At 42.5% G+C, this 16,275-nt stretch overlaps 1 protein-coding gene and 1 non-coding gene across 3 annotated transcripts; both read left to right on the top strand.

The window, feature by feature from the left end:
• The first annotated feature begins 5,596 nt into the window (after window positions 1-5,596).
• On the top strand, window positions 5,597-11,635 carry LOC109864372 (phosphate carrier protein, mitochondrial). 2 transcript variants are annotated; one of them, XM_020452114.2, is made up of 8 exons: window positions 5,597-5,727; window positions 6,200-6,336; window positions 7,365-7,489; window positions 8,944-9,123; window positions 9,359-9,540; window positions 10,235-10,407; window positions 10,633-10,743; window positions 11,138-11,635. In XM_020452114.2, the coding sequence occupies exons 2-8, from the start codon at window positions 6,216-6,218 to the stop codon at window positions 11,296-11,298; spliced, it is 1,053 nt and encodes a 350-aa protein (XP_020307703.1). In that variant the 5' UTR covers window positions 5,597-5,727; window positions 6,200-6,215; the 3' UTR covers window positions 11,299-11,635. The 2 variants fall into 2 exon arrangements, with proteins under 2 accessions (XP_020307703.1, XP_020307702.1); XM_020452113.2 differs by lacking the exon at window positions 7,365-7,489 and adding an exon at window positions 8,474-8,604.
• LOC116355125 (small nucleolar RNA SNORA53) lies at window positions 9,776-10,010 on the top strand. Its single transcript, XR_004204369.1, has one exon. It is a non-coding gene; the product is annotated as a small nucleolar RNA SNORA53 (small nucleolar RNA).
• Window positions 11,636-16,275: the final 4,640 nt, after the last annotated feature.

Below are 16,275 nucleotides of genomic sequence, written 5' to 3' on the forward strand. Positions count from 1 at the left end.
TAGTGTAAATATTTGTCTAAATGATTTAAGTCTGGTACATGCTTCAATACACTCTCCGATGTGATACTTTGACTGTGCAAGCGGCAGGACTTCTGGTTTCTAATTTTAGTGACAATGTGACAATGACATCTATAGTGCCACCAATTGCTCTGCTGCAGCCATTTAAGGTTGCAGTGACTTTTTAATATTCGCACAGCTTTTAAGGGATGTATACACAAGGTTTACATACCAAATTTCATTGCCCAATGTCCATCGGTTCAGTTCTAACCCTAGTGTGATATGATGCCATCTAGTGCTGTACCGTGGCTGACAACGAATGCAGCAACTAATTCTCAAAGCCATTCGACTGATATGAGTCTAAATACAAAATCTGGAGTGAATCTCATGCATGGTTCATGAGGAAAAGATAGCATTTTTTTTTTTTTTCAATTTAAAGTTGAAAGTTTTCTTGTTTTTCAATCAACCAACAAAACACATTCCACATTCACAGATGTGACAGGCTTAAAAAAATAAAAAGTAAAGAAATATAATTAAATTAAATTAAAATGATAAAGTCAAATAAAAACATTTTTATTTTTCTTCATCTATTTATTTTCCTTGGTGCATATATATACATACATGCATACATACGCACACGTACTCCAAAAACAAAACAAAAAAAGACATAACACTTGCAGCAGCACTATCAAGGTTCTTATCAGCCAGAATCTGGCAATCTCTCTACAGCTCCAAAATACATGCATATAGGTTCCACTTTCAGAGGTACATCTTTTACAGTTAGGAGACACATCTGTTTTCATTCTATGGAGTCTCAAAGGAGTATAATAAAATTTGTACAAAAATGTGTAATTAGATTCTTTCATTTTTACATTGGTAGAGGAGCAGTATACCCTGTCGCAAACCTCCGCCCATAAGATTGCAGTTTTTGAGCATTAGCTTTGCATTGTTTTTATTGTTAAAGATAATACCAAATTCAATTCATCTCATTTTAGGGATTGATTTGTCAAAAGGTGGCTCAGTTATTGACAAATCAATCCCTAAAATTAGATGAATTTTCTCTAAGTTAAGACGTTCCATGGGATTACATTGCACGTTTGGTGTCATGTGGTTCATGAGAAGAAGCATAGGAGCAAGAATCCTTTGCATATTTTAGCATATTAGTGCATCTGCTGGTATAGTGTGGACATCTTTGAATGCATCAATGTTATTTTCTCAAACTCTAGGGACTATTGTGATGAGTAGAAAGACCACATTTGGAGTGAATCTGACTATGTCCATGAGAAGAAGATTTCGTATGATTATTTTAAGCATTAGTGTTAAATAGTCAAAGTTCATAATTAATAGCTTCCCTTTTTTTAAGATATCAATGCCAATCGTAACATGGTTCATTATGGTAATGTCTTTGATGACCTTAAAAAGATTCAAGTTGAATGGCCATTGTAGAGTGGATTTACAGAGGATTTAAATGGACACAGAGTCTGATTTCCTGATTTTATCAGTAACAGCCATCTCTTAACCAGTCCCTTAAGTGGGCCTACATACCGAATTTGGTGTTATTTGGACTGGACTTTTGTTATTTGGTGTTATGTGGTTCAAAGGTTTTCAAAATGGAGGAAAATCTACCCTGACAGACCTTACGGGTCTTTGAGGTAAATTTGTTCAGCATGAAGAAAAACACCTACATACAAAGTTTCAAGTCTCTAGCTCAAACGGGCGGCAGATATGAGGGTTGAAGTGAGACAGCTTATAACATCGCCACCTATAGGCCAATCTGTGCCATTATTTTCGGCCAAGTTACTCATGGCCTCTAGTTGCTGTGCCAAATTATTTAAAAAAGTTACCAATCTATGCTTGATTTATTTGACCATGTCAAGAAAATAAAAACAATTAAGAATAACAGTAGCTTTCATAGCTTTCTCTGTGAAACCCTAATTAAAATATAAATATAAGCTACTTATTTTAAGCTTGGGCTAAACTGAGGGGAAAGCCAGACCGAACAGGTGGAATTTTAGTCTGCTTTTGAAGGTGGTGATGGAGTCGTGGGTGGCCGGGGGGGAGAGAGTTCCAGAATTTGGGGAGCAGTGATACTGAATACCTGGTCCCCCAATCTTTGTTTTAGGGATGGTGAGTAGTCCTGTGTCAGGGGAGCGGAGGCAGCGGCAAGGCATGTGTGTATGGAGGAGGTCGGCAAGGTATGAGGGGGCAAGGCTATGGAGGGCCTTGTAGGTGAGGAGTAATGCATCATTTGACTGGGCATACTGGAGCCCGTAGTAGTCCAGACTAAAGGTCTTCACGGGTCCACCCGAACCTGAAATGTTCACTTTTTCCTTGGGTCCAGGTCGGGTCCTGTTTGATTGTCATCGGTGCATTCATAAAGTATTCAGACCCTTTGACTTTTTCCACATTTTGTTACCTTACAGACTTATTCTAAAATTGATTAAATGTATGTTTTTCCTCATCAATCTACACACATAATGACAAAGCAAAAACTGAAATAACTTACTTCTAAAAGTATTCAGACCCTTTGCTATGAGACTCGAAATTGAGCTCAGAGGCATCCTGTTTCCATTGATCATCCTTGAGATGTTTCAACAACTTGATTGGAGTCCACCTGGGATAAATTGGACATGATTTGAAGAGGCACACACCTATCTATATAAGGTCCCACAGTTGACAGTGCATGTCGGAGCAAAAACCAAGCCATGATGTCAAAGGAATTGTCTGTAGAGCTCTGAGACAGGATTGTGTTGAGACACAGCTCTAGGGAACGGTACCAAAACATTTCGGCAGCATTAAAGGTCCCCAAGAACACAGTGGCCTCCATGATTCTTAAATGGAAGAAGAATGGCCATCCAGCCAAAACTGAGCAATCGGGGGAGAAGGGCCTTGGTCAGGGAGGTGACTCTGACAGAACTCCAGAGTTCCTCTGTGGAGATGGGAGAACCTTCCAGAAGGACAACCATCTCTGCAGCACTCCACCAATCAAGCCTTTATGGTAGAGTGGCCCAGAAGCCACTCCTCAGGAAAAGGCACATGACAGCCCACTTGGAGATTGCCAATAGGCACCTAATGGACTCTCAGACCATGAGAAACAAGATTGAACTCTTTGGCCTTAATGCGCCTGGAGGAAACGTTACATCATCTGTAAGATGAAGCATGGTGGTGGCAGCATCATACTGTGGGGATGTTTTTCAGCAGCACGGACTGGGAGACTAGTCTGGATCGAGGAAGGATGAACGGAGCAAAGTACAGAGAGATCCTTGATGAAAACCTGCTCCAGGGCAATCAGCGCCTCAGACTGGGGCGAAGGTTCACCTTCCAACAGGACAAGGACCCTAAGCACACTGCCGAGACAATGTAGAAGTGGCTTTGGGACAAGTCTCTGAATGTCCTTGAGTGGCCCAGCCATAGCTCGGACTTGAACCCGATTGAACATCTCTGGAGAGACCTGAAAATAGCTGTGTAGCAATGCTCTCCATTCAACCTGACAGAGCTTGAGAGGATCTGCAGAGAAGAATAGGAAAAACTCCCCAAATACAGATGTACCCAAGAAAACTTGAGGCTGCAATCGCTGCCAAAGGTGCTTCAACAGAGTTTTGAGTAGAATACTTATGTAAATGTGATATTTCCATTTTTTATTTTTAATACATTTGCATACATTTCTAAAAACCTGTGTTATGCTTTGTCATTATGGGGTACTGTGTGTAGATTGATGAGGGGAAAAACATTTGAATCCATTTTAGAATAAGGCTGTGGGAAAAGTCAAAGGGTCTGAATACTTTCTGAATACACTGTATGTAACCACAGCTCTGCATAGCCTGTAAGATATTTATTTTACACCAATAAGGTGAATTTATTGACTTATAGAAGGCCTAGCCAACATATTAAGGTCTATTTGTCCGCGGGTTCATTCAGGTTCGGGCACCCCCTTTAAAAAAATTATCGGGCCCGTACGGGTCCTCAGTTTTGGACCCGAGAAGACCTCTAGTCCAGACGTGATGTACCAAGTGATGGTGGAAGAAGGCGGATTTGGTGATGTATTTTATGTGGGGCTCAAAGGAGAGAGTGGGACCAGAATGACACCCAGGTTTCTGACCACAGATGATGGGCAGATGGAACATCCATTGATGGACATTACGAGGTCTCCCACTTTCTTGAGGAGAGCCTTGGGAGCCAGCAGCATGACCTGTTTTATTACTGTTGAGTTTGAGTAGATTGGATGTCATCCAGTTTTCATATCCTTGATATTTGATCAGAGACGGGGTAGAGAGATGAGGCGGGTTTGGTGTGGATGTAAATCTGTGAGTTATCCGCATAGCAGTGGATGTTGAGACCATAGTGGCAGATGATCGGGCTCAGGGAAAGCATGGAAATAATGAAAAGCAGAGGTTCGAGGATGGAGCCTTGAGGCACTCCTTAGAGCAGCCTTTCCAAAATAGCTACAGTATTTTTCTTACAACAGTACTTTTTAGCTGCAGAAGGGGAGCTGAGCCTGCCCTTACAAAAAAAGATTGCCGTTTTGAAACTGCAGTGAAAGTGCAGTGACTGCAGTCGACTGGTATTTTGGACGCAGTAATTGCAGAATAACAGCAGTGTACTGCTTTTGAACTGCAGTTATACTGCACTTACACTGCAAAATTACTGCAGTAAAAAAAAACAGTGTTATTTTGAACATAGTGTTATTTGCAATATACTATACGTTTTTTTTGTAATGGTGTCAATGATAAAATACAGTCCCCACTGAATACACTCTTCTTAGCCCCAGAGTGGAAATCAGGAATAGTTTCACCTATTGCACTCATATAGGACCCTGATGCTAATTTTAACTTCACACAGACACCTACACACAGTCAGCCAGAAGCAGGGTTGAGCTGCCTACTGCCTGACCATTGCCAAATAATTGTTAAATATAGGTTGTGGTAGAGGCATGAAGGCATTCTCTGTGGTTCTCATTCTCTGTGGCTCTCTGATTTCATATGTATTAAACTGGTCCAATCATTCAGAGGTTCACTTGATAAGAGCTTCACATGCTACTCGGAACTAGGGCATTCTGATATTTCTGACTTGCTAACTGGTTGAACGTGGTATGTGTATAACTATAACCATTTTCCTAGTTCCGACTAGAACGTGAATGCGGCAAAAGTCAAGACTGCACTGACACTGTTGACCTGCAGGGATGGAAGACTGCCCTGCTCCACAGGCCTAGATTAATACCATGGCAAAGAATAGACTGACTGCCAAGGCATAGTAATCTTTTTACTCTCACCTCTCTCTCTCTCTCTGTATCGCTCTCTCTCTGCCTCTCCCCCCTCTCAATTAAATTCAAATGACTTTATTGGCCTGGGAAACATATGTTTGCATTACCTCTCTCTTTCCCCATCACTCCCTGTCTTTATCTGGCACACAGCACTCCATCATGTATCAAGTCTTCCATGTGGTTGGTGGCACTGTCACTTCTAAAACCAAATTTAAAGAGCGTTCTAGCGTAGTACTTCTACGATAGCGCTGAAGGTTTAGGAACGTCCTGTTTCATGATTGGACCCCGCATTTTGATTGACGGCACTGTCATTCCATATATCGTCCCCGATAGGACAGAACATAGAAGGTCTCTCCCACTTTTCTCCGTGACGTCAGGGAAGGACAAATTCATTTATCGCGAGGACGTTCGGACTCTGTGAGCCGCGGGTTGCAGTAAGAGCGGAGGCGCCATTTTAAGACACGGAGAGAGTGAGTGGAGTACTATGCAATATCTAACATAATTCGAATTTAAAATGTTACAGTAGAAGGGAATATTAAGGCTTGTCTTTACTGTAATGCTGTGTTTAGGACGTTTAGAATGTTTGATGTTAACTAGCTTGTCTTGTGCAACTGTTCCACCTTGGGAAAGCTAGCTAATCAGTTGCTCACTAGCTAGCAGTAGTGAGCTTGCTAAATAAGTTAGCTAGTTGACGTAATTTAGCTAACTAGCCAGAAGCCGAAATAGCTCGTTAACCAACACCAACAATAACATGATGGAATACGGTTTGCATTTCCATTCCATGTTATCTGGATGTCAAACTATAGCTACATATTCACGTGACATTCCAACCCCCTTCCTAGCCTGCTCTCAGTGTCAGCTGAGCTGTGTTACTGCTGATCGTGTTTCTATAGCAAGGTACTGTAGTGAGCTAGCTTGCTAACATTCGCTTTCATTCTACAGCCCGGTTTTGGCCATCATGTATCCGACCACACTAACACAGTTGTCCCGGGCTAATCCCTTCAACGCCCCGCTCTTCTCCCTCCAAGAAACCGAGGAGCCCAAACAGAGCCGCAACCTCGCTGCCGCAGCAATCGCTGGTAAACCAATGTTCTGCATGCTAACTAGCTAACAAGTAGAGTTAGCATGTAGGTAGCGAGCAAGTACGCAGCCAACTGAATCAATGATGATGAGACAAGATACCAATTTTTATTAATGTGATATTTAATAGATATCAACATGTTATTTAATAGATACGACTTGTGTGCTGGTCAAACATTTAATGCTATTTAGCCACTCATTAAATGTGGAATGTCAAAGACAGGCTAGGCCTTGTCTATGGAGGGCATGGAAGGGCAAATGTAAACTTTGAAATATGGCGCAGGTATCTGAACTGAATTCATGTCTTCCCTCAATCGCTGTTTAAAACTAAGGTGAGAGGCCTCTAACTCAAAAGGGCAAAGTAGTAGTTAGGCGAATGTCTGTGTATTGCTTTCTAGCACACCAGCCGGCTAATGATATGCGTCTGACCCCTAGACGGGGGCATTTAATTGGTTCTCAATTCGGATAAGTTTGACAAGTTTTGTCTAGATTTAGGATCACTTGAAATGCTATCCTTTTTGTAACGTAAAGCATGGCCTTTAACCACCCCTCAGTTATATTCTGACCATTGCAATATTATTGCTGTTTTTCATTGTCGCTTGAAACATTTCTATGGAATGTTTTTGCGGTTTAGCCAGCCTAGTTCTAAAGGTGACATTAGCTATTATTGATCCACCATATTTGGGTCAGGCTTTTGGTTAGTTTTAGAGCTTGCTGGCCAGTGTCTTTTTTATAGCCTCAACACTGTGCTGGTTGGTTGATTAGTTATACAGCTAGTCTGCTCTGCTAGTACAGCGCCTGTTGCACAAGTCTGCCCTCGCAGGGAGTAAATGTTCCACGTGTGCATGGCTCTTTGCACCTGTGATATAGGCCTATGTAGACTACATAGGACAGGACACACAATTAAGCTCCACTTGCATTTGCCCTTTAGCCTAGTGAAGATGTAGTTTGCTTTTACTTATTACCACTTTTCTAATGAACAACATCAAGTCCCCATTTTGAAAGTATTGCCTGACTCTTTCTTCAGAGGGAGACAGCTGTGAGTTCGGCTCACGGAAGTATTTACTACTCTGTGGGTTTGGTGGCATCATCAGCTGTGGCACCACACATGCTGCCCTAGTGCCCCTCGATCTGGTCAAATGCAGAATGCAGGTCTGTCTAACCCTGTGGCCTGGTGCCACTTAAAACCCAACACGCTAACATGTTTTTGTTGTCTGAAATGCATTAATTTGCATGGGCGAATGGATGTATCAAGCAGCCCGGTTTTGTGCAGCTCTGGTGGAATCATTGTCATTGTTCAACCTCATGTGTTATCCCACCTGATTTCTTTAAAAATTGTTTTCGAATGACCCACATCGCATGGTAAGTGTGATTCACAATCACCATTGTTTCTGAACCTCCCTGCCTGCTACCCATTCCCCTTCTCAATCCAAAACTGAAGGACTTGTAGGTCACTGAAAGGTCAGGAGTGACAATGGGAAAATGTTTTCAGAAATTTCGCCCTGCTATTTATAACATGATCAAAGTGCAGCTATGCATTGCTAGAATTTAGCCTATGGCTTTATTAAGTTAGTCCAAAGGCCCAAGTAGTTTACACCTCAATGGAATTATTCCTAGCTTTAAATTGACTAAAGTATAAATGGTGCATGTATTTATGCAAGCTATATGTATTTTAGCTAACTATACAGCTCATGCTTCAACAATATTCTTTTTTTGTAAAACCTTTTTAGACATTTTCGAGTCAAGTTAGAATTCAATTTTATTTTTATTTTTACAGATTTTTAACCCTGTTTTGCGATTACTTCATCAAATGAGTGAAATAAATCCTGGGTATATAATAATCCATTTAAAATCACAAGAGGTCAGTTTCAATTCAGGAAGTACACTGTAAACTGATTCAAATTTTAAAATTAAAATAAATGTATCAGAGAAGCATTGGGGTAAATTGGAATGTCAGTTAACTTCCTGAATTGAAAAGGAATTTACCTGAACCCTGATTCACAAGTGTTTGAAATTTTAACTGGCTCATTCCCTGGTGTGTTATAATGTAATGGTGGCGTGTTTGTTGGTGATTTATTGTCCTGTGTTGCATGTGTCGTGACTGCATGTTGGGCATGTATTGTTTTTTTGCTGCAGACTCTGCAGATGTGAGCTGTGAGTTTGGCTCGACAAAGTATTATGCCCTGTGTGGCTTTGGGGGTATCCTGAGCTGCGGCCTCACACACACAGCTGTTGTACCCCTCGACCTTGTCAAGTGCCGCATCCAGGTTTGTGGTACCCCCTGTAGCTGTCTGCTGTGTGAAGTTCTCCATAGCTCCTGAAAGGAAAGGTGCCCAATCCCAAATGTACCCTTAATTCCTATGCACTTGAATAGATGAAGAAAAAATTGGGTTGGAAAACTAGATTTGTGATTGGGTGGAAGATTCCTGTAGATTCGCAGACATTAGATAAATCACTAGCTATAACTAGTCATGTTAATCTGGATAACCTAGCTAGTTTAAAAAAATGAATAAACATGGCCTAGACTTCAGCCCATAGGTCTCTTATCTAGTCTACCCCCATTGTTCCTTTGACTCTCTGCTAATCAATTGTTTTTTCTTCCTTAGGTGGACCCTGACAAGTACAAGAGCATTGGCAAAGGCTTCTCCCTCACACTGAAGGAGGATGGAGCCCGAGGGCTGGCTAAGGGCTGGGCCCCTACATTCATTGGCTACTCCATGCAGGGTCTCTGCAAGTTTGGCTTCTATGAGATGTTCAAGATTTTCTACAGCGACATGCTTGGAGAGGTCAGTCAGGGGTAGTAACCAATATGGGTAGAAACTAACACGGTTGGATTCCCTGGTTTACAGTGTTTTAAAGGGACTCGTTCACCCACCAACAATCATAAATGACATGCTGGTTAGCAGGCACTTTTATCCAAGTACAGTACAATGAGTGCTTACATTGACTAATCCCTGCGTGACTTTGGTGTTGCTAGCCCACACAGGACAACAACTGACTTCGCCCCCTCTCATCTAACAGGAGAACACCTACCTGTGGAGGACATCCCTGTACCTGGCTGCATCTGCCAGTGCAGAGTTCTTCGCTGATATTGCCCTGGCCCCCATGGAGGCGTGTAAAGTGCGTATCCAGACCTGCCCCGGCTACGCCAACAACCTCAGACAGTGTGCTCCCAAGATGTTCGCAGAGGAGGGAGTATGGGCGTGAGTAGATTGTGTTTGTGGTGGTCTATTAGTTTTTGTTTTGGAGACTGTATAACCCGGGAAAGTATTCAATTCTGCTCATGGACAGTTATGACGTGTGTATGCTTTTGTTCCTGAAACAAATCTGATAGAACTTAGCCTTGATTACATTAATTGGGTGTTTCTTGGCTGGTATGGCACATAAGCCTACAGAAGTAATTATTGCTCTGCATAGCTGATTTGAGGTTACCAAACAAACACGCTCCTTAGATCCACCTCTGGAGGGCAGTTCTGTGCTGGTGCTGTTGTCTCTGAGTGCTGCAGCTCCAGCTTGGAAGCCCTCAACGGCTTTTTGGCTGTACAGTTGGAGGTGCTTGAGTCATTGGTGTGTGAGAGCAGTCTACCTGCCTCCCAGCACCTCTGCTGCACTGGCAACCCTCAGGTTCCCTGGTGGGCCCCTACCAGTGCAGCTATGCTGGGGGATGGACAATCCCATAGACCCTAATGTTATTTTCCAGGTTTGCGCTGGGATAGTCTAACAGTTTGTTCATCTTCTTTTACACTCTTGTCTGGTGAAAGTCAGTGCCTTGTTAGTGACCACCATATGCTTTCACCTATGGTTTCTGATCCGAGGGAACGAGAACTCTGATCTGCCTGCTTGGAACTGACATTCTTCCTTCTGTCTTTCTCTCCCTACCCCCTTCCTTTCTCTCAGGTTCTACAAGGGTGTGGTTCCCCTGTGGATGAGACAGATCCCCTACACCATGATGAAGTTTGCCTGCTTTGAGAGGACCGTGGAGCTGCTCTACAAACATGTGGTGCCCAAACCCCGCGCTGAGTGCACAAAGGGCGAACAGCTGATCGTCACCTTCACTGCCGGCTACATCGGTGAGTAGTACCACAGGAAATAGGATGAAGGTGGCCCTAGGTCTAGTAGCTCACCTAGAGTCTGGTTTGTGTGGTCCTTGTAATAACTAAGGTTAGGATTGTGGGACGCATAATATGATCCTAGATCTGTGCCCAATTGACTAGCAAAGATGACCCAGGCTTCTGTTTGATGGTATTGTGGGCCTATTTTGGATTGTGTGCTGAGCATTTGTCTGTCCCCTGCAGCTGGTGTGTTCTGTGCCATCGTGTCCCACCCAGCGGACTCAGTGGTGTCTGTACTGAACAAGGAGAGTGGCAGCACTGCTGCCCAAGTGCTCAAGAAGCTCGGACCTAAAGGTGAGCGGACAACCGTAGGGCTTGTCTTACTTAGGAAATGCATCCTTCCTCAAAGTTATCACGGATGTGATTTGTGAAACTCATTTGGTACCTCAGGTTACTTTATCCAATCAAATCCTCTGATTACTGGGAGAGGGGGGTAGATGGGTGTGATTTATTTAATGTCCCAATTCCAACAACACACTCCTTAGATCCACCTCTGGAGGGCGCTCCTGTGCTGTTGCTGTATAGTCAACTGAATTATGTTTTTTATTTTTTTCTCTTGCATATATAACTGTCCAACATTGGGTGTTTGGCCCCCTCAAAGAAACAACAAAGCAGATGTAATTTATTTATACACTTCCAACAAACACCTCCCCTAAACATCCCTTCTCCCATTCTCTCCCCATCTAAGGTGTGTGGAAGGGCCTGGTTGCCCGTATCATCATGATCGGTACCCTCACGGCCCTGCAGTGGTTCATCTACGACTCCGTGAAGGTCTACTTCCGCCTGCCCCGTCCCCCTCCCCCCGAGATGCCAGAGTCCCTCAAGAAGAAGCTGGGGCTCACTGAGTAAAAAAAAAAGAAACAAAAGCCCACCTACACTCCAATCCCTTCACGACATCTCCGGGACCCCCCTCTCAACTCACACCTCACCACCCTGGCTGCAGCACACAGCTCTGTTTTCTATATTTATGTTCCTAAAGCAGCTGCTCCTCTCCAGGCCCAGGGCTGTTCCTTCCATGTATATTTAAGAGAAAGAGAGACCGGAAGGGAGGGATCCATCTTTGTTCCCCCTCTGCACTGAGGTTTAGGAGAATATATGTACTGTAGAAACATGGTCTGGTTTTATTGAATCATGTCCATTAGTTATGTGGAAATTATATATAATTATTTAAATAAATTGATTCCCTCTGAAACATGTCCCGTTTTAATTCTTGAAGTTTTCCACTGCAATTAAAATAATTTGGGTATTGGGGTACTTAAGCAATAAGGGCCGAGGGGGTGTGGTATAAGGCCAATATACCACGGCTAAGGCCCCAAGGTGCCTTATTGTTATTATAAATGGGTTACCAGCGCAATTGGAGCAGTAAATGTTTTGTCTTACCTGTTGTATACGGTCTGTTATAAACTGGGTGGTTCGAGCCCTGAATGCTGATTGACTGACAGCTGTGGTGTATCAGACTACACCAGGGGTATGACATTTGTTTTTACATGTCTAATTACGCTGGTAACCAGTTTATGATTGCAATAAGGCACCTCTGTGATTTATGGTATATGGCTGATATACTGCGGCTACGGGCTGTGTCCAGGCACTCCGAAATGTGTCGTGCCTAAGAACAGTCCTTAGCTGTGGTATATTGGCCTTATACCGCACCCCCTTGTGCCTTATTGCTTAAATATACTATAGATGTCAGCCAATCAGCATTCAGGGCTTGAACCACCCAGTTTATAATATACAGCCCTTATTTTACATGTTTCTAAAATTCCCTAAGGGAAAAATGAATGGTAGAAAAAATGACACAAACCATTTCCTTGTTTGACTGCTAGGTTTTGTGGGTATTATGTGGGGCTCTACCCTCAGAAATAGAAACAGGTGCAGGATTTGTTTCTGATCTCTACATGAACACTAGAGGGAGCTATATACTATGTACAGCGTTTGTCAGAATGGCACCCTATTCCTTTGTTAAACACAAACAATTATTCTCCCTAGTGATGCTCTAATCTGATGACTGTCTCTTGATAGAGGATCACCCCATTTATAAAAAATGCGTCCTATCAGAAAAACAAAGTTGCCTGCGTCATTCTGTCTAGTAAAATGGGTGCAGGGCTAGGAGGTGAGCAGAACTGTCTAAGGCTCTGGGGAATCTAATGTATCTCGCATGCGGCACAATGAACCCGAGGCATCACATCGACGGCCTCCCAGTGTTAATTGGATGGAATTGTGACTCAGTAACCATGTCATTATAATCCATTTGGTTGCTCTTAATAATGTTCTCACATTTCCGTTCTCTGAAAGCAGCAGACACAATAGAAGCAATGTTTCCAGGAAATGAAATGTGGGTTGTTTGTGTACCTGGAGCTCAGGTCTGCTGAGGTTGGGGGGGTGGTCATGGGATATGGATTCCCATTTCTCTGTAACCCCTTGGTGACCTCTGTATAACCTGGTAACCATTGTGTGCTTTCAAATAGTAATGACTCAGATGTACTCTGCTGCTACTGCTGTTTGAAAAAGGGGGGGGGGGGGGGGGTGTTGCTGAGCATTGAATATTCTCCCAAAATGTGTGAAATTCAGAAATGTCTCTGTACAAATATTGATATCATGGTATGAATTATTCATTGTCAGTAATTTTGTCATTTCTTAACTATATTACTTTTGGTGTTATGTAGCCTAATGTATCATGTCTACACTTGTTTCATCCATTAGTCCTGGGAAGTACATAGCAAGTCTAACTACCACCTCAAGCAACATAACATTCCAGAGATTCTCAGTACTGCTATAGATAACTAGCTATCCGTTCAAGTTGGATTAGTCGTATGTACAGGATACATAATAAAATCTAAGGGCGTAGCGTAATGGCTCGGTAAAATAGAATAAACAAACATTTCCTCAAATGAACATCATCTTGTTGTGTAAACTCTAAAAGAATAGCTGCTGAGGGGGACCAACTCGGTTTGCTATTTTTACCCTGGTAATATATATCACTGTGGACTACTGAGGTGGCGACAGCTGCAGCCCATCAGTGGCAGTTCTCCCAATCCCCAGAGAGACAGGCCTGCCAATGTTTTTCCACTTCTAACTTCCGTGTTTTTTTAAATAATGCAACTGAAGATAAAACTGAAGATCCAATGCGGAACTGAAGACTACTACTATAAGGTAGCACTTTGGAAAAAGATTTGGAACACAAGATATTGGAAATAGTCTAAGCCTGCCCTGGTGATATTGGAACTATTTTCTATCGGGCACTTATCGCTGTCTCTTCATGATTTGACGGCACCACAGCTGACCACAGGAAACAGTTCATATCAACATCCTTTCTCCTTTGTGCTGTGCGCATGTGTGAATGTGTGTGTGCGGTCATGCAGAAGTGTGTGTCCCCACTCCATTGTGTTTCTGTCCTTGTGCTGGTTTTGTGGAGGTCACTCTGAAACAGGAGCCTGTGTCACAAAAGCTGGGTTGAGTTTAAGGGGTGGGCTGAGCATGAGTCTTGTGTAGCCGAAATGACACCGTGTTCCCCATGTAGGGAAGCCATGGCCTCATGTGCCTTTGTCATGTGTAGTATGAAGGTTAATAGCAAACAATGAGTTACTGTTTGGGAAACTTGAGGTAAAACTTGAGGTGTATCATGTGACTACTGTTTTTCTTATTGACAATTATTCACACGTGATGATATATATAGTTGTGTGATACACATTCAGGGACTGTGTCCAAGAAAGAGATCAGTTGTCCAAAGTGTGAATGCAAAAAAAATATTGTCCTTTATTACATTGAAAACATCGATATTAACCATTCACAATTAAAGAATAAATAAAATCGCATCTGTTTATCAATTGTGTTTTTTGAAGGGTCAGTTTTGACTCGTGTCCTTTATTAGAAGGAACAATGGCTATCATTGGACGAATTGGATTATGCTGAGTCCCGGGGCACCGGTTTATGGCCCGTTACGTGAATGGGCAAAAACTGTGAAGGAGGAGTCCCCTTCTCAAATTGAACAGTATTCTGCGCTGCTCGGTCATGTTGTCAGCATGGTGCATTGTCCAGAAACATACAACATCACTATCCCAGAAAATATGTTAGAATTTTCAAATTAGTTTTCATTGGGAAGGCAGATAGTGTTTTATCAAAATCAATCACTTTCGCATGTGATAACACAGAATCCTGCTCATTACTCCAAAGGGATACTTTGAGATTTTGGCAAAGAGGGCCTTTACCTACTTCTCCAGATTTAGATGAACTTGTGGATACAATTTTATTGTCTTTGCATGCAGTTTGAAGGAAGTTGCTAACTAGCTATTGCGCAATGACTGGAAGTCTATGGGTATCTTTAAAAATATATATATTTGACCTTTATTTAACTAGACAAGTCAGTTAAGAACAAATTCTTATTTTCAATGACAGCCTAGGAACAGTGGGTTAACTGCCTTGTTCTGCTAGACTAATGCTAGTTAGTATTGGATCACAAAACAACCTCCAACATCCTTCATACTGGACACAGAGACGTATCCACAAGTTCATCTGACTCTAGGGAAGTAAACAAAGGACATTATTGCCAAAATTCCGAAGTATCCCTTTAATTATGTGACTTTTGTTTTAAGGCTCCTGGCTCATGCCTGCACGATTCCAAAACGAATGCAATGAACTTTCACCCTTTGCAAAACACGCTTACCCGAGCGCCCATGCCAGATTAATTGAATCCCGTCATTGTTCAAAAGCATTTAGAAGGAGTGTGATTGGTCACATGCTAGCTCCTTCTAATTATCCATGTAGCTGATTGGTCAGGGATTACAAACCGGGTAGTTAGAGCCCTGAATGCTGATTGGCTGAAAGCTGTGGTATATCAGAATGTATACCATGGGTATGACAAAGTACTATTACTGTTCTAATTACGTTGGTAACCAGTTTATAATACCAAGAAGGCATCTCAGGGGTTTGTGGTAATGGACAATGTACCACGGCTAAGGGCTATATCCAGGCACTCTGTGTTGCGTCGTGCTTAAGAACAGCCCCTAGACGTAGTATATTGGCAATATACCACACTCCCTCTGGCCTTATTGCTTAATTATAATGTGGTTGTGACCCGGTGAGGTCAAGAGTAGTACCCTTGGAAATCAAATGATGTGTAAACAATGGCACTCAACCCAATACATGACAGGGCATATGAATACAGCATTGACAGTAATAAGAACTAAAAACCAGAGTTCTGTTACTATGCACAATTTATAGCTGAGTTTGTTATAGGCCTACACCTGGTCACCACTATTGGTCTTGAATCTAATTGGTTCTACTCTGATAACTTAGTGCACATAGGATGCAAAGTCTAGTTAAGTCTACACATTCACTGCAGTGCCAATCCATTACACGTATGATGAAGGTCATCACTGATAATGTTGCTGGGTAAACAGTATAAGGAGTCAGCCCAGTGACTTTCCAACATACAAACACTAGATAGCACATAGTTGAGCATTTGCTTGGCTACATACAGTAATGCCTATGTGAGTGTGTGCAGTACATTGTTTCCTAACTCCAGCCCCTGAGTACTCCCAACACAACACATGATCGTTGTGGCCCTGGTCAAACTCACCTGATTCAACTCATTGAAGGCTTGATTAGATGACAAGTTGAATCAGGTGTGCTTGTCTGGAGCTACCGCAAAAATGTGTACTGTTGAGGGTAATCGAGGACTGGAGTTGGGAAACACTGGTCTAGTTGTGATTGGTGCCATACAGAGGTTGGCGATTTCTGTCACATGTCCCATTCCCATTAAATTCATTGCACATATTTTGGGGGATACATTTAAACCAAATCTCTTAATCTCAAGTGCCTCACATTACA

This window comes from Oncorhynchus kisutch, linkage group LG19 (assembly GCF_002021735.2).
Source record: "Oncorhynchus kisutch isolate 150728-3 linkage group LG19, Okis_V2, whole genome shotgun sequence".
Classification (NCBI taxonomy): Eukaryota; Metazoa; Chordata; class Actinopteri; order Salmoniformes; family Salmonidae; genus Oncorhynchus; species Oncorhynchus kisutch.